At 41.2% G+C, this 22,964-nt stretch overlaps 1 protein-coding gene across 1 annotated transcript; it reads right to left on the bottom strand.

Moving 5' to 3' along the window:
• Positions 1-650: 650 nt before the first annotated feature.
• LOC100018596 (sulfotransferase 2A1-like) lies at positions 651-22,331 on the bottom strand. Its single transcript, XM_056826245.1, has 6 exons — positions 22,190-22,331; positions 18,858-19,066; positions 3,889-4,015; positions 3,074-3,255; positions 1,477-1,657; positions 651-982 (listed from the first exon to the last, which is right to left on the bottom strand). The coding sequence occupies exons 1-6, from the start codon at positions 22,329-22,331 to the stop codon at positions 864-866; spliced, it is 960 nt and encodes a 319-aa protein (XP_056682223.1). The 3' UTR covers positions 651-863.
• Between the last annotated feature and the right edge of the window lie 633 nt (positions 22,332-22,964).

Below are 22,964 nucleotides of genomic sequence, written 5' to 3' on the forward strand. Positions count from 1 at the left end.
GACATGGAGGTCCTTTACCATTGAGATGGGCAGGTATACACCAGCCCACAGTGAAAGGAAGTTGAAATCAACAAGACAGGAAATTGAACCCACAAGCACTTCCCCCCCTGAGTGGTGCCAGACAAATTAAGGAACTATGATTGGTTCTTGAAGATGTAAAGTGGGAGAGCTAGTGGGTGGAGAAAACTGCTGTAAAGACAAGATCACGGCTCTGGGGGACATTCTGACTGATATTGGCATTCGGATTCAGAGTCCGGAGTTTGTGTCTCTTGCTGAAGGGACTTTCTCAGACTTCTGGTTGGAGATTGGACCCCTGCTGGTGTAGCTTGGAGTCCATCAGAATAGCACATAGGGTGGTAGGCTCGGCAACTCTCTCCCTCTTTCCTACATTTCCCTCTCATCACAACCTCTACTTAGATGTAATAAAGCTACTAGCAACCTCATAATTTAATTGTAATTGTTACAAGCAAGCACAGCTCAAGATGGCATAATCTCTTAGCATTCATTTATTGGAAAATGGTTACAATCACTCTTCTACCATTAGGAAGAAAAAGTCTACAACGTTCGGCATTCCTTGATGTTTACAGTCCTGAAAATCATAGCATTAAAGGGACGATTCCATTTGGATAGCATCCAAGCTCATCTTTCAAAGGGAGAGTTAGCAAACTCGCGACTGGGTACACACAGGAGCTTTCCTCTGGGAAGAAGCATGAATGCCCAGAGTCTCTAACGCTACATTTCTTTGTGTCCAGTATAGAATAAGACAAGTAGAGGAACAGGGATAGGGAAGAGAGGCAGAATTAGCTCCATCTGCAGATCATATATGGGTGAATTAGAGAAGACTAGAGATGCCACAGTCCAGCTCAGCACTGGTCCCATGGGAACAGGTCTGTGCCCAGCTCCTCCATCTTCTCTTGGTACAGCTTATTGAATACATCCGCTTGGGTCACTGTGAAGTGGTTTTTCCAGTCTCCACAGATACCTGCCATAAGAGGAAAGAGGGCAACCGGTTCTGGGGACAGTTCTTTCCTGATCATCCCCTTGCATCCCATTCTCCCCACCACCTCGCTTGGTCCAGGAAGAGAAAACTGAGTGGACCTTTCCTGACTGACATTGATGGGGCAGCACCTTCCCCTCTAGCCAGTGAGCTCTTGCTTTCTACATTCATCATTCAGGAAGGACAGATGATGGTCTTTCTGACATTATCCCTGTCCTCTCCTTTTTCCTCTGACACATAAAAACTGGGGGAAGGTTTTCCTCAAGGCTCCTGCATTCTATTTACCAATGGGACATTTCATGGGCTTCTGTTGTGGGCGTGGAACAACTTCTTTGACTGCTTTCTTTCTCTTCTGCTGCTTTGGGATTCACACTCTCTCAGATTCCATTCTAGGGTGCCTAGATTTCAGCTGGCAGGGGGTGAGGTGGAGGCAACCTACCTATTGAACCCCCCGATTGCCCGAGACCACACCTCCTCACCTTTTCTCATGATTTTCACTTTGAAGGGTTCCATATTTTCTAGTGGCATGGGCTCCTTGTTTTCCAGAATGTGTTTTTTCATGACTGGGAAGGAGGCATTCTTGAGGACTGAGCTGATTTCTTCCTCACTCAGCTCCTTGCCCAGGAAATGGCAAATCTTCTCCACACTGGCCTTGAGATCCTAGGGAAAGCACCAAACTCCAGAATACTGAGCAGTAGAAGTCATGGAGGGAGAAAAGAAGGACCAGGAAGAGGCCAAATAGAAGAAGGAAGAAGAGAGAAAGGATGGAGGAAGCAGCTAAGAATTGAAAGAGGGGCAGGAAGCTCAGATGGATAATGAGTTGGAGAGGAAGAGAAGCAGAAATGGGCTTTATAAGGAGCAAGAAAGAAGATCCCCCAAAGGGAAGCTCTGAGGGGGACAGAGAAAGGATGGAGAACAGGAGGAAGAGGAGTTGGAGTGGCAGAAGGGGGCAGGGGAGGAGGGAGGAGCAAAACCAAAAGATGGACCTGGGATCATTTTGTAAATATGATGGGGTTTGTCAGGAACACTAAGCCTGAATTCCTACACTGAAGCTTTACTCTGTGTGATGATGGGGATGTGCCAGAGACTAAACAAAGAAGAGAACCATCACTTGGAGTGCATGGGATTATAGCAATGACCTACAGGGAGGGACCAAGGAGACCTCCAAATCCTGCTGCCACCTTCTTCCTTCTTTCTTCCTGCCACAGAGAATGAGTGATCCTTTGGAATGGAATTTGAAAAATCAAGTCCCAGGAGAAGACGATGCAAGTTTCTATTCCTGGCCTGTGTGCATAGAAAGCCCACTTTAAATGGCTTTGCAGCAGTGAGTGTGAGTGAGAAGGATGTGAATTGAAGCCTTATGTAGGGGGCAATGTGTGTTTTCCTCGACCTCTCTCTCTTCAGCCCTAGACACTGTGAATCACTCTCTCTTTCTTGGTATTTTCTCCTGCCGAGGTCCTTGGGTCACCCTACTGTCCCCTTTGCTGGATCCTCTCCCAGATCAGGCCCTCCAATCATCCATGTCCTTAAGGTTCTCCTCTGAGCCTTCTTCTCTTCTTCCTCTTCAGAAATTCATTTAATCGATTCCCAATAATTGAATAGCATCTCTTGATAATGATTTCAAGGTCACTTTCCCTGCTTCAGTCTCTCTGTTGACCTCTGATCTTGCATCTCCAACTGCCTTCTAGAGCAAGCTAGCTTCCCTGGCTCCTCTCAACTCCAGCCCTTCTCTCCTGAATGCTCCAATTTATCACACTCACAGTCTTATTTGTACATTGTCGTTACATGTTTTTTCCACCATTACATTGTGAGCTCCTTGAAGGCAGAGACTGCCTTTTGTCTTTCTCGGGATCCCCAGCACTTTGCAGAATACCTTGCACAAAGTGGGTGCTTGATAAACATTTTTGATTGACACCCCATGCAAAGGACTATGCACAAATAAGCCAAACACAAGATAAATGGGAGGGGATTGACTAAGGGAAGCCATTAGCCTTAGTGGAGAGACGAAGGGAAGCCATCAGCCTTAGTGGAGACTCTTTGGAAAGATGGGAGAAAGGAAAGAGACAGGGACCTTACCTGGTGAAGTTTCTCATAATTTAAGAGCAAAAACCTTTCTGGATCTTTCCTGGACAGCCATCCTTTGATGTGGTCAAACCAGGACCCAAAGGACACTGGAAGGGAATTGGGAAGGAGAAATGGGATTCCTGCCCATTTCTGTCTCATAGATTTAGAGGGGCTTCCTCTGCCCTGGATGCTGTCTAGAATGAGGGTCAAGGGCAGAGAAGTACAGTATTGTCTGCCCTCCTATGACTTACAGTCTGCTGATAGGTCAGCATTCCCAGACACAGAGAAATGTCACCCATTAAAAGCTTACCTGGGAGAAAGGCAATGACAAAGTCACAGGGAAAATCTTGGGCCAGATGCTGGCCTCTGCTCAAGGGATCTCACCAAGGATGGTCGACCATGAGGGACACATCAGGTTGGCCTCCCTGGAGGAGGTGATGTTAAATCATCACCAGGGGAAAATCTGGAGAATGGGAGTGACCTGCTTTTCCATCCTGGCCCTAGGTTGGTCTCTTGACATTCTGCTCCTCAGAAAGAACACTTGCATTAGATTAAGGAAACCTGGCTCAAATATGGGCAGCTACATAGTCATGCAAACTTGGGAATGGCACTCCCCATTCTGGGTCACATCTCCTTATCTAATACCAGGTTGAGAATTCTTGCCCTCTCTCTGTCCCTGGGTTGCTGGGAGGAACGGACATCACAACATATGGAAGGGCACCACTAATACATGGAGTTTTGCTAAGATGTCAAGGAAATGGGGAGGAAGAGGAGAAAGAGGAGAAGGAAGGAGAATCTCATGTGGTTCTACCTTTCCCCCCACTCACCATTTCCCTGCTGGAAGTTCTCAATGACATGCTCAAAAGTGAAGCCTGACTGGAAAGATGGCATCTCCTTTTGGAAATGGTACAAAGAGACAATGACGTCCTTTGGGTCCCTGGCAAGGTAAATCACCTAAAAGAGAAATTGGAACTGTGGGAGGTCAGCAGATCCATTTCACTTACTCACAAAGCATCTCTAGAAGGGGGAACATTGGATCTGCTCCTTGGAACTGCTATCTCTACCCACCCTGTGTATGTCAAGGATTAGCATAGTGCCTGGCATGAATTGGGTACTTAATCAATGTTTATTGACTGGCTGTCTGATCTCTCCAGCTACTTCTACTGAGTAGACAATCCCCACTAACTCCACCCCCAGATTTGGGGGTAATTGCTGGGTGTAGTGGACCACTCACACTGGTAGCATTTCATACCTCCCCTACAGGTATATGGATACTCAATTATTCTCTAGAATAGCTGCCTTATTTCCACCTGAGCATACACTGGCAAGTCTAGGTTCTTGGAGAAAACCCACTTCAGAATTAGAGTTATATTTAAGATTCTCTCGGTATAGAAGTGATGATGTTTGGTCAAGAAATACATTCTCCCTCTTATCACTTTTGTTCATGAGCCCCTACCAATGTGTTTCCATTTAAACAAAGGAGAAAATATATACAATAATGACACTTTTAGATATGAGATATAATCATTTTCTTAGGAAATAATCTAAAAGGATGTGGGAATGGAATAAGCATTTATTGGGAAAAATTAAAATAAAGGAATTACAGCATCTTGACTGAGAATAAAATCTGGGTAAGAATTTATATGGTGGTGTCAGCTAGGGGACTGAGTAGATTAAGTTCCAGGTCTAGAAATAGGAAGTACTGGGTTCAAATCTGGCCTCAAACATTCCTTACTGTGTGTCTCTAGCCAACTCTAATCTGCATTGCCTAAACCTTACCAGTGACCTCTGTTGGTACCAATAGACAGTATGGATTTTAAGATGCTAAGGGGAAAAAGACTTCATATGGAAAGAGTCTTATAACTATTGAAAATAGCTTTCAAATGAATCATGTGCAGAACAGGATTAGGGGAAGCATGTAGCAGGCACAATAGATAGGGTGGGAGGCCTGGAGTTGGGAGGACCTGGTTCAGATCTGGCTTCATCTACTTCATAGCTATGTGACCCAGAGCAAATCACTCCATCCTGTTTGCTTAGCCCTTGCTTGCCCTTCTGCCTTCCAGTTGTTTCTATGAAAGAAAAGGAAAGTGTGTGAAATTAGGAGAAGAAGGTGGGAACCAATAGAGAAGATGTCTGCTCTGGGGGGGGGGGGAGGGGGATTCTCTAGAATAAAATCCTGAAGACAAGGAGAAACATTTCAAGGGATGGACTGATTGCTTAAAAACTGCCTATTGATCAATTGACTAGAGAGAAGAAATGGGGATAATTCTCCCAAGAACCAGAAGAAGAGGGTCTAGGAAGCCACTGATGAAATTTTCATACAAAGTGCAGATGTTGGGAGCAAAGGCAGGTGAAAGAGAAAGTACACTAAATCACAAAACACTCCTGGGTAACATGGTCAGTGAAACTAGAGGGGCCAAGGGGGCTGGGGGGAGCCAGGACAGCCTCAGATCATTTTCTAGCAAGAGAAACACAAGGGACATGAGACAGTTTGAATTGTGATGAAAACAATTTTCACAGATTTGACTTCAATTTTTTTCTCCTCCCAGAGTTCCTCAGGGATGATCACTTTTTACATAGGACTATAGAAGATCTCAAGATCAATACTGTATCCTATAAAAGAAAGGAAGAGGAGGAGGAGGAGGAGGAGAAGGATGGTAATGATATGAAGAAGGGGAAGAGGAAGTTGATGAGGAAAATAATCTAGAAGAGCACCTAGAGAAAAAGCAAGATTCACTGGAACATAATCACCCCTAAAGCTGTGTGGATTTTTTCTGGGGGATACCTACATTGATATAGCCCGTATGCAACTCTTAGTTACTTAGGTGTTTGTACTCTCTAGATAGGATCAAGGAAACAATTTTTGTTTAAGAAGGACAAAAGTTTTCAACACTGAAAAACCAGTTCAAGACATGAACTTATTCTATCTAGTGTTTTAATAGCATGACTTCCCACCAGATGGGTGGAGCACAGAATATTCCCTGAAGCATGGCAGTTGTGACAGCATGTGGCTCTTGTGGAATCATGTAGCCATTAGACTATTGCTGTGAAAATTATTCAAACAGTTTGCTAGGACAAATATTGGGTTAGAAAAAATAAATTCCAAAGAATTGACCAAAGTATTTTTTCCACCTAGTACTTGAAATAGGCTAAGTCTGCTTTCACTAGCTGTACATTTATGCCTTTGTTTTTCTTTTTAATTCCGTCCTCCTGTATTAGAATTGATAGTAAGAATCAGTTCTGGAGGTGGAGCCAATAAGCTGGAGTAGAAGCAAGGAAAGCACAAAACCACCATGAGAATCCTCTCCAACCAATCTTAAAATACTGCTACAAAATGAATACTGGAGTGAATGAATCAACAAGGAGATGGTATGAAGCAATGTCCATGCAGAGAACAACTTGAAAGGTAGGTAGAAAGTGTTTGGTTTACCCATGTAAAAAGAGAGCAGAACCAGCAGGAAGCTTCTAAGCCAAGGAGAAAAGACTGCAAGTATCCACAAAGAAACAATCAACAGTCTCCACATTAGGCATGGAATATAATATTCCCAAAGATCAAACATCTAAGTTTACAACCCAGATTCACCTATCCAAAAATCTGAGGGGGGAAATGGTCATTCAACAAAAGAGAAGAGTTCCAAGCATTCCTGGTGAAAAGACCAGAGGTAAACGGAAAATTTGATGTCCAAACAGAAGACCCAAGAGAAGCCTAAAAAGGTAAATGAGAAAGAGAAAATTTAAAGAATTCAACAAGGTCAAACTGTAGGCATTCCTACAGGGAAAGAGGATATTTGTAAATCTTAAAAATGTTTATCAGTAGTAGAGCAGTTAGAAGTATACATACAGTGTGTGGGAGTAAGATGATTAGGATGATAGGCAAAAAAAAAATCAAGGGGGGAAAAAGAGGATTGCCCTGAGAGAAAAGGGAAGGGAGAGATCAAATGAGGTAAATTATCTCACCTAAAAATGTGTGAAAAACTATTACAGTGGTGAGGAGGATAAGCATCCATTCTTATCCCATACAGAAGTAGGAGGGGAATAAGACAAGAGTGGTGGTAGTAATAGGAGGGAGAGTGAAGTATAGAGGATGATAAAAAGCAAAACACTAATGAGATGGGGGGAAGGGAAAGGGAAAAGAGCAGGATCAAAAGGTGAAAATAAGATGGAGGGGAATACACAGTTGGCCATCCTAACTATGAATGTGAATGGGCTGAACTCATCCATAAAATGGGAGCAGATTAAAAATCAGAATCCTAATATATGTTGTTTACAAGAAACATTTGAAGCAGGATGACACAGGAAAGGTAAAGGACTGGAGCAGAATTTATTGTGCAAACAAAGCAGGAATAACAATCATGATCTCAGACCAAGCTAAAGCAAAAAGAGATGTGCTTTAAAGAGATAAGGAAAGAAATTGCATGTTACTAAAGGGTCCTATAAACAATGAAGAAGTACCAGTACTAAGCTAACATATATCCATCAAATGGTGTAACCTCTAAATTTTTAAAGGAGAAATTAAACAAACTTCAGGAGGAAATAGATGGTAAAACTATACTAATGGAGGAACCCAACTTTCCCCTTTCAGCTCTAGGTAAATCACATAAACCAGAAAGAATTAAGGGAAATGAAAGAAATCTTAGAAAAGTTAGAACTAATAGATCTCTGGAGAGAACTGAATGGGAATAGAAGGGAATATACCTGCTTTTGAGTAGTATCTGGCTCTCATAAAAAATTGAGCATGTATTAGGGCATAAAAACTACACAATTAAATGCAGAAAAGGAGAAATAACAAATGCATTCTTTTCAGATCATAATGCAATACAAATTATAATCAATAAATCTCCATGGTTAGAGAAATAAAAAATTAATTGGAAGCTAAATAATCTAATACTAAAAAGGGGGTGGTCCAAAGAACAAATGATAGAAACAATCAATAATTTTATTAATGTGAATTACAATGAGGAAGATCAAAATTAATGACATACTGGGGACAGCTGGGTAGCTCAGTGGATTGAGAGCTAGCCCTAGAGAGGGGAGGTCCTGGGTTCAAATCTGGCCTCAGACACTTCCCAGCTGTGTGACCCTGGGCAAGTCACTTGACCCCCATTGCCTAGCCCTTACCACTCTTCTGCCTTGGAGTCAATACACAGTATTGACTCCAAGATGGAAGGTAAGGGTTTAAAAAAAAATTAATGACATATAGTCAAAGAAATACTTAAGGGATAATTTAATTTCTTTTTCTTTTAAACCTTTACCATGCATCGTAGAATCAATACTGTGTGTTGGTTCTAAGGCAGAAGAGTGGTAAGGGCTAGGCAATGGGGGTCAAGTGACTTGCCCAGGGTCACACAGCTGGGAAGTGTCTGATGTCAAATCAAATGATGACATCAATAAAATAGAGGAAATGGAGATCAATGAATTGAGTGTGCAACTAACAAAAATAGAAAAAGAACAGGCAATTGAAGACTAAGTTGGAAATCCTAAAAATTAAAGGAGAAAATAATAAAATTGAAAGTAAGAGAACCATTTAAGTAATAAATAAGACTATGAGTTGGTTTTATGAAACAAATAGACAGGGCATTGGTTAATTTGATTTAAAAGAAGGAAAAAGAAAACCAAATAATCAGCATCAGAACTGAAAAGGGTTAATTCACCACCAATAAACAGGAAATTAAAGGAATCAATAGGAGCTCTTTCGCCCAATTATATCCCAATAATCTGACAATCTAAGTGACATGGCTGAACATTTGCAAAGATACTCGGTGCTCAGATTAGTAAAAGAGAGGAAAGAGATTACCTCAATAGTTCCATCTCAGAAAAAGAAATTGAACAAGCCATCAGTCAATTCCCTAAGAAAGAATTCTCGGGCGAGATGGATTTACAAGTGAATTCTCTCAAACATTTTCAGAACAATCAATCACTGTAGAAACGATTTGACAGAATGAAGGAGTCCCGCCAAATTATTTTTATGAAACGGATATAGCGCTGTTTCTTAAGCCAGGAAGTGCAAACACAGAGAAAGAAAACTATAAGCCAATTTCATTAATGAATATGGATGCAAAAGTTTTACATACGGCATTAGGAAGGAGACTCGCAAGGACGATTCACTGTCACCAGGTGGATTTTGACCTGCTTTAATATTAGGAAAAGCACCCACATAACTCACCATATCAATAAGCAAACCAACAGAAATCACATGACTATCTCAATAGATGCGAAAGGGCCTTTGACAAAATACAACACCCATTCCTACTGAAAACACTAGAAGGCATAGGAGGGTCGTTCCTTAAAATGATCTAGCTAAAACCTTCAGCAAGGGCCATCTGCAGTGGGGATAAGTTAGAGGCCTCCCCAACAGGATCAGGAGTTGGCCAACGATGCCCATTATCACCCCCATTATTAATATAGTATCAAAATGCTAGTTTAGCAATAAGGAAAGAAAAAGAAATGGAAGGAGTTAAAGTAGGAACAAGGAAACTAAACTATGGCTCTTTGCACATGCCATGATGGCGTTCTTAGAGAATCCAAGAGAATCAACTAAAAAACTATTTGAAATAACGACTTTAGGTAATTTGCGGAATACAAACTAAACCCACGTAAGTCATCAGCATTTTATATATCACCAACAAGGTGCAGCGAGTGATAGAAAGAGAAATTCCTTTTAAAATCACTCTAGCAAAATAAAACATTTGGGAATATACTTGCTAAGACAAACACGGGAATTATGTGAACACAATTACAGAATACTTTTTATACAGATGTAGTCAGATTTAAAGAATTGCAAAATATGAATTGCTCATGAGTAGGCCAAGCTAATGTGATAGAATACAATATAATAAAATGACAATTCCACCTAAATCAATTTATGCTTTCAGTGCCATCCTAATCAAACTACCAAATCATTATTTTATAGAACTAGAGAAAATAATAACAAAATTCATCTGGAAGGACAAAAGGTCAGGAATATTGAGTGAAGAATAAAAAAATGCAAAGCAAGGGGGACTAGCAGTGCCAGATCTCACACTGTACTATGAAGCAGTGTTCAACAATATGGTACTAGCTACGGTATAGAATGGGAAATCAGTTGAGTAGATTACATACACAAGGCACAGGGGTAAAGGACCTTAGCAACCTCATGTTTGATAGGCCCAAAGATCCTAGCTTTCAGAAAGTGAACTCTCCTTTAACAAAAACTGTTGGGAAAATTGGAAAATGGCATAGCTAGGTTTAGACCAGCATCTCATACCTTATAAAAATAAGTTAAAATGAATACATGATTTAATATAAAGAGTCATACGATAATTAAATTAGAGGAACACAGAATAATTTACCTTGCAGATTTTTGGAGAAGGGAAGAATTTATGACTAAATAAGAGATAGAGAGTATTATACAATATAAAATGAATAATTTTGATTTTTTTTCATTAAAAGGCTTTTGTACAAACAAAACGAACATAACTAAGATTAGAAGAGAAACAACAAACTAGGGGAAAGTTTTTACAACAAATTTCTCCTACTAAGGTCTAATTCCTCAAATTTACATAGAACTCATTCAAATTTATAAGAATACAAGCCATTCCCCATTTGACAAAGTATAAAAACAAGCAATTTTCAAATGAAGAAAGCAAAGCCACCAACAGTCATATGAAAAAATCTTCTAAATCACTAGTAGGGAAATGTAAATAAAAACAATGCTGAGTTACCACCTCATACTTAGCAGATTGGTCAATATGGCAATAAAATGGTAAATGTTGGAGAGGATGTGGCAAAACTGGGATACTGATGCATTGAACTGATCCAAATATTCTGAAGGGTAATTTGGAATTGTGCCCAAAGGGCCATAAAACTGTGCAGACCTTTTGATCCTATAATGCTACTACTGGTCTGTATCCCAAAGAGATAATTTAAAAAGGGGGAAGGACTTGTACAAAAATGCTGGGAGCCATCAAAGACCAAGCTGTTTGACATGGTCCAGGTGGAAACCAAGGACTGCAAAGCAGCCCCCAGGAAGGATGGAAAAACCCACTGAAACCCCCCTAAGTGACTTTCATTATTAATATCCTCTTATTATTGGAATTGCCATGATTATTATTCTTACTTAGCCCCAGGAAAAATAGATGAGAGCAACACGCTTGCAGGGTTAATACAGATGTCCCATTCTGTCCCTCCAGGATATTACCAGGAGAGCCCACTTACAAAATTAAACCCTAAGGATTCTTATATACCCACTTAGATAGGACCCTATTTTCTAAGCAAAAAAACTTCTGGCAAATCTGTGCTCTGAATTCCCAAACCTACATCTGGGTCATGTCGATTCTACCCTCTGATCATGCCCTTAGCAACAATGTTTCATTGACTATCTCCCTAGGCTTCCTGTTTGTTGTTAGATTCTATGGAAACATGTATGTTGAGAATGAAACTGTGTGCCAAGTAGATGTGTGAACATGAGGGTATAAAATAAAGCCAGGCCACAACCAGAGTGGAGCAGTTTATCCTGTGAAACCTGTGCTGTGGGTTGAATGCAAAAGCTGTGTCCCATCCATCATTACACCAACACTGCCCTACCTCCAAAGAAACCTTGGAGGCTGGGAAGAACTAGTCTGAAGCAACCTAAATTCACAGAAAAACCACCCATATAACCCGGATCCCAGACCAAAAAGGAAAGGGGAATAAAACCACCAAAGGGATGGCTCACATGGCCCAAAATCAAGCCTCCAGGAAGAAAGGGGAAAAAGTGACTATTGAAAACTTTTATGGTGGAAGTACCCAAGGAAAGGAGGAGAATGAGGAGGAAATCCAAAAAAAAAATCAGAACACGCCTCCCAAAATGGAAACTATCAACAAGCTCTGGAAGATCTCAAACTGGAACTTATCCAAAAGATGGAAACCTGGAAAGAAAAATGGGAGAAAGAGATCAGCTGTCTGACAGATAAGAATGCTCAATTGGAAAAAGAACTCGAAGCATCCAATAGAAGGGCAGACAAGACTGAAAAGCAAAACCAGTCCCTAACAACCAGAATTAAGCACCTCGAAGAAAGCGAGATGATAAAACAGCAAGAATCAATAAAGCAAACCCCAAAAATTAATGAATTAGAAGAAAACATAAAATATCTCACTGAGAAGGTCACAGATCTGGAAAACAGAGGGAGAAGAGAAAATCTCCGAATTATCGGTCTCCCAGAAAAACCAGAGATAAACAACAAACTCGATATTATTCTACAGGAGATTATAAAAGAAAATTGCCCTCACGTTCTGGAGCAAGGGGGCAAAATAGAAATAGAAAGGATTCATAGAACACCTTCTATACTAAATCCCCAAAAGACAACCTCTAGGAATGTAATTGCCAAATTCAAGAGCTTCCAAGTAAAGGAGAAAATCCTACAAGAAGCCAAGAAGAAGAGCTTCAGATATAAGGGGGCTCCCATAAGGATCACACACGACTTAGTGGCTAACACACTAAGAGACCACAAAGCATGGAACACGATATTTAGAAAGGCAAGAGAGCTGGGTCTCCAACCAAGAATCAACTACCCAGCAAAACTGACTATATACTTCCAGGGGAAAGTATGGGCATTCAACAAAATAGAAGATTTCCAAGCATTTGCTAAGAAAAGACCAGAGCTCTGTGGAAAGTTCGATATCCAAGCACAGAAAGCAAGAGAAACACGAAAAGGTAAATATGAAAGAAAGGGAAAAGGAGATAAATCTTATCTTTTTCTTTAAGTCAAACTCTCTTCTATAAGGACTACATTTACATCAAATTATATATATTAATATGTGGGGAAAATGTTTTGTGTAACTCTCATAAATTGTATCATCATAAGAGTAGTTAGAAGAAACATGCATAGGGAAAGATTGGGGCATTAAGAAGATTTGGGGAAAGTGGGGGCAAAGAAAGGAAAAGGGAGGGGGGAACCGTGATAATACTAAGATTAACTTCAAGAAATAGGGGGGGAATCAATAGAATAATCTTTCCCATATGAAGATACACATGGGAAGGGGAGGGGAAGAACTCTCATATGAGAAGGAGAGGAAGAGAGCGTGAAGTGGAAGTACTTAAACCTTACTCTCAGTGAAATCAAATCTGAGAGGGAAGAACATCTAGATCCAGTGGGATCCTGAATTCTATCTTATCCATTAGGGCAAGAAAGAAAGGAAAATTAAGGAGGGGGAGGGGAGAGGGAGTACAAAAAGGGAGGGAAGGAGAGGGGGGAGGGGAAGGGAGCATAAAAAGGGAGGGGCTAGAAAGGGAAGCATCTCAAGGGAGGGGACTAGGGGGACTGACCTAAAGTAAATCACTGGTTCAAAAGGAGAAAGCTAAAGAAGAAAGGTCAGAACTAGGGGAAGATATCAAAATGCCAGCGAATCCACAAATAACAATCATAACTTTGAACGTGAATGGGATGAACTCACCCATAAAATGTAGACAAATAGCAGATTGGATTAGAACCCCAAACCCTACCATATGTTGTCTTCAAGAAACACATGTGAGACAGGTTGACACTCACAAGGTTAGAATTAAAGGTTGGAGTAAGACCTTTTGGGCCTCAACTGATAGAAAGAAGGCAGGAGTTGCAATCAAGATATCTGACAAAGCCAAAGCACAAATAGACCTGATCAAAAGGGATAGGGAAGGTAAATATATTCTGCTAAAAGGGAGTATAGACAATGAGGAAATATCACTAATCAACATGTATGCACCAAATGGTATAGCATCCAAATTTTTAATGGAGAAACTAGGAGAATTGAAGGAGGAAATAGACAGTAAAACCATATTAGTGGGAGACTTGAACCAACCACTATCAAATTTAGATAAATCAAACCAAAAATTAAACAAGAAAGAGGTAAAAGAGGTGAATGAAATCTTAGAAAAATTAGAGTTAATAGACATATGGAGAAAAATAAATAGGGACAAAAAAGAATACACCTTCTTTTCAGCACCACATGGCACATTCACAAAAATAGATCATACACTGAGTCATAGAAACATGGCACTCAAATGCAGAAAAGCAGAAATATTAACTGCAGCCTTTTCAGATCACAAGGCAATTAAAATATTGATTGGCAAGGGTACATGGAGACCCAAATAAAAAATTAATTGGAAATTAAATAACATGATACTCCAAAATCGGATAGTTAGAGAAGAAATCATAGAAACAATTAACAATTTTGTTGAAGAAAATGACAACGGCGAAACATCCTTTCAAACCTTATGGGATGCAGCCAAGGCAGTACTTAGAGGAAAATTCATATCCCTGAGTGCATATATTAACAAATTAGGGAGGACAGAGACCAAGGAATTGGAAATGCAAATCAAAAAGCTTGAGAATGAACAAATTAAAAACCCCCAGAAGAAAACCATACTAGAGATCCTAAAAATTAAGGGAGAAATTAATAAAATAGAAAGTAACAGAATTATTAAGCTAATAAACAAGACTAGAAGCTGGTACTTTGAAAAAACAGACAAAATAGACAAAGTACTGGTTAATCTAACTAAAAAAAGGAAAGAAGAAAGGCAAATTAACAGCATCAAGGACGAAAAGGGGGATCTCACCTCCAATGAAGAGGAAATTAATGCAATCATTAAAAACTACTTTGCCCAACTATATGGCAATAAATATACCAACCTAGGTGATATGGTGATATGGATGAATATTTACAAAAATATAAATTGCCTAGACTAACAGAAGAAGAAATAGTTTTCTTAAATAATCCCATATCAGAAAAAGAAATCCAACAGGCCATCAAAGAACTTCCTAAGAAAAAATCCCCAGGTCCTGATGGATTCACCAGTGAATTCTATCAAACATTCAGAGAACAGTTAATCCCAATACTATACAAACTATTTGACATAATAAGCAAAGAGGGAGTTCTACCAAACTCCTTTTATGACACAAGCATGGTACTGATTCCAAAACCAGGCAGGCCAAAAACAGAGAAAGAAAACTACAGACCAATCTCCCTAATGAATATAGATGCAAAAATCTTAAATAGGATACTAGCAAAAAGACTCCAGCAAGTGATCAGAAGGATCATCCACCATGATCAAGTAGGATTTATACCAGGGATACAGGGCTGGTTCAACATTAGGAAAACTATCCACATAATTGACCACATCAACAAGCAAACCAACAAGAACCACATGATTATCTCAATAGATGCAGAAAAAGCCTTTGATAAAATACAACACCCATTCCTACTAAAAACACTAGAAAGCATAGGAATAGAAGGGTCATTCCTAAAAATAATAAACAGTATATATCTAAAACCATCAGCTAATATCATCTGCAATGGGGATAAACAAGATGCATTCCCAATAAGATCAGGAGTGAAACAAGGATGCCCATTATCACCTCTATTATTTGACATTGTATTAGAAACACTAGCAGTAGCAATTAGAGAAGAAAAAGAAATTGAAGGCATCAAAATAGGCAAGGAGGAGACCAAATTATCGCTCTTTGCAGATGACATGATGGTCTACTTAAAGAATCCTAGAGATTCAACCAAAAAGCTAATCGAAATAATCAACAACTTTAGCAAAGTTGCAGGATACAAAATAAACCCACATAAGTCATCAGCATTTCTATATAATTCCAACACAGCTCAGCAGCAAGAACTAGAAAGAGAAATCCCATTCAAAATTACCCTAGACAAAATAAAATACCTAGGAATCTATCTCCCGAGACAAACACAGGATCTATATGAACACAACTACAAAACACTTTCCACACAACTAAAACTAGACTTGAACAATTGGAAGAACATTAACTGCTCATGGGTAGGACGAGCCAATATAATAAAAATGACCATCCTACCCAAACTCATCTATCTATTTAGTGCCATACCCATGGAACTTCCAAAAATGTTTTTTACTGATTTAGAAAAAACCATAACAAAGTTCATTTGGAAGAACAAAAGATCAAGGATATCCAGGGAAATAATGAAAAAAAAATACAAAGGAAGGAGGTCTTGCAGTCCCAGATCTCAGACTATATTACAAAGCAGCGGTCATCAAAACAATTTGGTACTGGCTAAGAGACAGAAAGGAGGATCAGTGGAATAGACTGGGGGCAAGCGACCTCAGCAAGACAGTATATGACAAACCCAAAGATCCCAGATTTTGGGACAAAAATCCACTATTTCATAAAAACTGCTGGGAAAATTGGAGGACAGTGTGGGAAAGATTAGGCTTAGATCAACACCTCACACCCTACACCAAGATAAATTCAAAATGTGTGAATGACATGAACATAAAGAAGGAAACTATAAGAAAATTAGGCGAACACAGAATAGTATACATGTCAGACCTTTGGGAAGGGAAATACTTCAAAACCAAGCAAGAATTAGAAAGAGTAACAAAATGCAAAATAAATAATCTGGATTACATCAAATTAAAAGTTTTTGTACAAACAAAACCAATGTAACCAAAATCAGAAGGGTAGCAACAAATTGGGAAACAATCTTCATAAAAACCTCTGACAAAGGTTTAATTACTCAAATTTATAAAGAACTAAATCAATTGTACAAAAAATCAAGCCATTCTCCAATTGACAAATGGGCAAGGGACATGCATAGGCAGTTCGCAGCCAAAGAAATCAAAACTATTAATAAGCACATGAAAAAGTGCTCTACATCTCTTATAATCAGAGAGATGCAAATCAAAACAACTCTGAGGTATCACCTCACACCTAGCAGATTGGCTAACATGACAGCTATGGAAAGTAATGAATGCTGGAGGGGATGTGGCAAAGTTGGACATTAATGCATTGCTGGTGGAGTTGTGAACTGATCCAAGCATTCTGGAGGGCAATTTGGAACTATGCCCAAAGGGCGATAAAAGACTGCCTGCCCTTTGATCCAGCCATAGCACTGCTGGGTCTGTACCCCAAAGAGATAATAAGGAAAAAGACTTGTACAAGAATATTCATAGCTGCGCTCTTTATGGTGGCAAAAAATTGGAAAATGAGGGGATGCCCTTCAATTGGGGAATGGCTGAACAAATTGTGGTATATGTTGGTGATGGAATACTATTGTGCTCAAAGGAATAATAAAGTGGAGGAATTCCATGGAGACTGGAACGACCTCCAGGAAGTGATGCAGAGCGAGAGGAGCAGAACCAGGAAATCATTATACACAGAGACTGATACATTGTGGTACAATCGAAGGTGATGGACATCTTCATTAGTGTCAATGCAATGTCCCTGAACAATCTGCAGGGGTCTAAAAAACAGCATCCACAAGCAGAGGATAAACTGTGGGAGTAAAAACACTGATGAAAAGCAACTGCTTGACTACAGGGTTGGAGGAGATAAGACTGAGGAGAGACTCTAAATGAACACTATAATGCAAATTCCAACAACAGGGAAATGGGTTCGAGTCAAGAACACATGTGATAACCAGTGGAATCATGCGTCGGCTATGGGAGAGGGAAAGGCGGGGGGGGGGGAGGGGAGGAAAAGAAAATGATCTTTGTTTCCAGTGAATAATGTATGAAAACGACCAAATAAAATAATGTTAAAAAAAAGAAAAAAAAGGAATCAGTTCTAAAGCAGAAGTGCTATAAGCTCTAGGTATTTGAGGGTGAGTCACTCGCCTGTCTATGTCTAAGGCCAGATTTGAACCCACTTCATTCTTTGGTCATAGAAATGAAGTGACCTGGACTACCCAGAAGACATAATATATTTGGGCATTTGATTGGAGAAGATTAGTAGATGGTTGAGAATTTCCAGGAAGACCATATCTAATGTTCTTAACTATCTGCTTGTGGATAGATTTTTTTCTTTTAAACCCTTCCCTTCCCTATTGGAATCAATACTGTGTATTGGGTCCAAGGCAGAAGAGTGGTCAGGGCTAGGCAATGGGGGTCAAGTGACTTGCCCAGGGTCACACAGCTGGGAAGTGTCTTAGGCCATATTTGAACCTAGGACCTCTCATCTCTATGCTTGGCTCTCCATCCATTGAGCTATACAGCTGCCCCCTTGTGGATAGATTTTTTCATGTTACCATGATGTAGAGATCTGAAAAAAAACTTGGTCATCATATTAACACGATTATCTATCACTGGGGTGTGAATACAAATGAGCATTTTCAGAAAAAAAGAATACTCCCTATTAGATCCCAACAAATGGCCTCCAGGGGTCTGCCTGAAGACCTCCAGGGATCAAGACTCTACTACCTCCTGAGAAAGCTAGCTCCATTCTGTGACAACTTCAATTGTTAGGAAGCAGTTCTTCACTTTTAGCCTCAATTGTACACTATGTAACTTGACCCCACTGCTCCTGGCTCTCCTCTGGAGTTAGGCAGAATAAACCTGACTCTTTCTGCACATGATGGCCCTTCAGATACTGGAAGAAGAGCTATTCTTACTCTCCTGGTTCTCTCCCTAGAGCTACTCATTCTCCTACACAGTTTCCTCAATTCCTACAAAAATATGCCTTTCTCCAAGTTGATCCCTAGCCTATGTCCAAAGTCCTCCAAGTGAGTTTCCTACTTCCATTCCATTCTTTCTTTTTTCTTCTTCTCCTTAATCCCATGTCCTTCTAGGCCTTTGTGATAGAGTCCAAAGATCACTAGATGTTGGAGTGAGCATTGGCATGGGCAGGGGGAACCCCTAGGTAGATTCTTAGGGCAATATGTCGAAGGTGGAGAGCAGAGAGATTCCTGTGTCTGCCTTCTGATTTCCCACCAGTCCTATGGAATTTCGACCAGGAATACATTTACGGCCTCTCTGCATCCATTCTCCCTCCAACTTCTAGATAACTGTTTCTTTCCCTGTTAATCGAGGACCACCTGAACTCACCTTGGCCTTGCTGGTAAAATAAGCCTTAGGGAAGAGATGGATAGGGAGATGGGAAGTGAAGAGTCGTGGGTCTTCCTTATTCTTCACCATTTCCATGCCATATTCCATTTCTATCCAGGGGGAACGTTTCCAGAAAGGGACAGATTTGACCCAAGTGGGGTCCCCTTTTGAGTAGATCAGGCTGATGATATCTATCATCCAGTGGGTTCCTGCATGGAATAAAAGGGGCAGAGGAATAGTTCATTTACAAAATCACCATCCCTCAGAGGCAAGAGAGAACTCAGAAGTATCAGTCCCGTCCATATCAGTTCAGACCAATGAAAGACTTCTAGGGTGAGAGCAAGAGAAGGTGTCCCAACTCTCCTTGGGACAGTGCTACTTGTCAAGAAGTTCTCCCTGATGTGAAGCTCACGTTTCCTTGGATAGTTGGATGGCCACACCAAAGAGTATACAATTATTTGGTAAACTTTATTTATTGAGAACTTCCTGGATGCTGGACACTGTGCTGAATAGAGGAGCTACAAAGAAAGGCAAAAATAGAGTTTCTTCCCTCATGGAACTCACAGTCTAAGGTGAGAGGCAACATGTAATTATGTCCGTTTATAGAAGGGCCATTAGAATGATGTGTGTGTGTGTGGATGGAAATCTCAGAGAGGAAGGCACTGAGGGATTGGGCTACTAGGGAAGGCCTCTTGGAGAAGGTGGGATTTGAGGTCAGCTTTGCAGGAAGCCAGAGAAACCAAGAGGCAGAGGGAACACAAGCAGGGTAAGGATTCCTTACTGTACTGTGGTCAGAGTTGGAAGAAATCCGTATGGGATCCCTGCCTATAGTGCCACGGACGTGGGTCCAGCCCCACTTGTGGCTCCAGGGGTTCTTGGCACGTGGCAGAGAGTTGGCAGGAGGCAGGCAAAAATAAAAAATGGAAGACAGCTCTGCATATGTATCAGCCAGGGGCAAGTTTTCCATCTGGTGGCTGCTCCCCCATGCCCGGGCTTGGTGTTTATTCTCATGCCCATTTTCTTGGCACTCGGATTCAATTTTCAGCACACATGTTTGAGTAAAGATAACTGGGAAAGTGATACATTAACTTCTGAAAAATCACTTGATTAACATTCTGAGATCATTCTATATTTTTGTATTGCAACTAATGATTTTTGACAGAATGAATATAGATTCCACACAAGATAAATTATTTCCTTACAGGTGACTTAATTCTCTCATTAACCTGTGAGGAGTCTTAGTTTACAATCAAGGAAAATTACTTATTACTTTTAATAAAAAGAAATAATCAATCAGAAATTCTAAGGACAGTCCAACAATCCTAAAATTGAGGTTGAGACATCACAGAGGCATTGAGAACACGATTCAGATTAATTATTAGGCTGATCATTTCTCAGGGTTTGTAGGGAGTTTCTGGTTAGTGAAATGGAGTCACTGAGGCAGGGTAAAGCTTGGAGTACCTGTACATTTTATATGGACCTTTATGATTGATTTATGTACTGGCTTTAGGAGAAAAAGTTTCAATGCAGAGGGAGTGGGGAGATTCTGGGCTTGACTTGTGTTTAGCTTGCTGGGAATGATGTTCCAGAGCCAAAGTTAACCCATGATAGTCTTTTGGGGTTTGGATTTTGGAGTCTGATCTTTTGGTGATATTTTGGGGAAATAGAGTGCAAGTATTTGCTCTTATATTATTCCTTCTGAGTCTAGGGAGAGAACAAGAATCATATCAATTTCATTAGTAAGGGATGTTGATGAGAGAAGTCATGCAGAGGGAGCTGAGTGGGCAATTCTATCTTGCCAAAGAGTCACTTTGTGACCTCTTGGTTACCATGAGTGACCTTGTCAAGATGCCGTGGCCTAAAGCTCCCAGCAGGATCCAGTCTCCATCTTCTCATGGATGGCATTCCCATGCCTACCCTTTTGCATCACTGTTCTGATGAGGTATTTGAATGATGTGTGACCCTGTGGTATTCCCCTCCCAAAGGGATTGTATTTGGAAGACTCTGCGTGTGTTATGGCTCATTACTGATGACTTATTCGGAGCGCTTTTCTTTGTTCCTTCATTTTCTATGAGAAGCAAAAGGCCGTCCCCTTCCACCCTAGAGCTCCCTTGAGAGGTGTACTCTGAGTCAACTCTACATCAGCCTCCAGTGAGTCAGGGAGTGATTAGTGAGGCAGCTTCTGAAGCAGATCATGTCTGAGGAAGCCCAGAGATGGGAAGGTTGAGTTAGTTGAGGCTAACAATGCCAACTCTTCCACAGGTGAGCAGCCACTTTTAGAAATCGTGGCTTCCCCATAAGTCCCCATGGACAAAGTACAGCTCTGGCCAGAAGACTTGTTCTTGGGGATATTGGGTGTTTTCAGAGATGCCTGCTCATATGGGGACTGTCTTGGATGATGCCCATGTTACTTCTTATGGAGATTCTGTGATTCTCTGCTCACTCCATTGATACTCCACACACCATCAGAAGTGGGGAAGAAGGGGAAAGGGTAGGAGGAAGAGGGAGAGGACCACAATGGGGATGAGGAAGGGAGAGGGGATGGAAGTAGAAATGATGAGGCAACAGTGTATTCTGGAGACAGTCACCCTGGATTAGAATCGTGCTTCAGGCTTCAAATCCCTTCAGCTCCCCTGGGCCAGAGTCACCTCATTTCTAAAGGGAGGCAGGGGGAAATACTTGCAGTATGCACCTCAGGGTTTTGTTGGGAGAGTGGAAACGGAAGGGAAAATGGAATCATCATTAGATTAAAGATGGCCTCACTTGGAAAATTGTCCTGCCCCTTCCGCACTCCTTGTCTTCAGTCTTGTCCTTTACCGGTCCCTGTGACACACCTATCATTGCTCTGAAGCTCAATGCTCTAATCCTTGCCCTTTGATGTAGCTCACTGTTTCCCAGGAACAGGAACACAAATCCAGCCTGGGCCCACTGGGGTGTCCCAAACCCTCTTGCACAGAGGACTGAGGACATAATGGAAAGACCAGAGCATCTGGATTTCATGTTCACTCTGAGTTTTTGTACCTTTTTAACTTCTAGCGAGTTTCTTCTTCCAGAGCCCACTTGGGGTTCTTGTCCTGGGACCTATGGGGGGGTGGAAACCCCATCTTTGTCCTTACTAATCAGTTCCTGAAATTCAGCACTTCTGTCAGTTATCTACAAATCTTACTTTGATTATTAGTGTGCCGGCCACAAGAGGTGAAGAATGTTGGCTCTGCAATGAGGAGGCGCAGCTACGGGTCTCTAAAGTCCTTCTGTCTCCAAGTTCGGAAGCCTGCATTGTGGACAGACCCCAGAAAGCTCATCCCTTCTAGACTCCCAATCCTGCTCCTTACCTGACTTGGGATAGGTCACTATAATGACGTCTTGGTTCCGGACTTCAAATTCATCCTGCATCCTTTTGATTGCCTCCACATTATAGAAAGTGGGTGATAAAAAGATCCCCTTTAGAAGCACGCGGTTGCTGGGCTTCTCCATGCTGGTCTCTCTCAGCTGGGGGACTGCTCTCTCCTGGATCTGTCTCTCTGCCATTCCTCCACCCTTCTCCTGCGCTCTGCTCAACTTCCTGTGCCCAGAGAGAAGAGAAGGGTCATCAACAACAATTGAGATAATTGGGAGAAAATGGTAAAGGTCAACAATCTGAATTGCTGAGGCCCTTCTGCAGGAAGATCTAAGCATGGACCTCAGGTGAAGAACAACGACGCGGAGATGAATGACTCAGTTTACCTGGCATGCTGATTCAAGACTGCCACAGAGAAGAAATTCGTTCTGGTCATTGTGACACCACCGAATGCGATGGGGGCTACAAACATCTATCTTGGGCTATGGCTGTCCAGAACCATTTCCTAATTACTGGGATGAATAGTGGCTATGGCTCACTAGTGATCATCATTAAGCAGCCTTTGCAAAGAAGATGTAGCAAGAGCAGAAGGACAACCACTTCCTCCTGATCGGGGACACACTGTTCCCTCTGAAGCCCTCAGCCCTGGGGAAGTGGACTAGAGTTCACCTCAGCTAGCACCCGTGGGTCCTTCTACCAGGTCCACAGCTGCAGGTGGCAGGGCCAATGGGGAAGGCCATTTAGTAACAGAAGCTCCTGTGCTCAGGACA

Source organism: Monodelphis domestica, chromosome 4 (genome assembly GCF_027887165.1).
Source record: "Monodelphis domestica isolate mMonDom1 chromosome 4, mMonDom1.pri, whole genome shotgun sequence".
NCBI lineage: Eukaryota > Metazoa > Chordata > Mammalia > Didelphimorphia > Didelphidae > Monodelphis > Monodelphis domestica.

Excerpts from the sequence above, each read along its gene's own strand:
- LOC100018596 (XM_056826245.1), bottom strand. The coding sequence starts at position 22,331 with ATGGAGAAGCCCAGCAACCGCGTGCTTCTAAAGGGGATCTTTTTATCA. Across the intron at positions 19,067-22,189 it reads AGTGACCTATCCCAAGTCAG|GAACCCACTGGATGATAGAT; the intron begins GTAAGGAGCAGG and ends TATTCCATGCAG. Across the intron at positions 4,016-18,857 it reads ATTTTACCAGCAAGGCCAAG|GTGATTTACCTTGCCAGGGA; the intron begins GTGAGTTCAGGT and ends TTTCTCTTTTAG.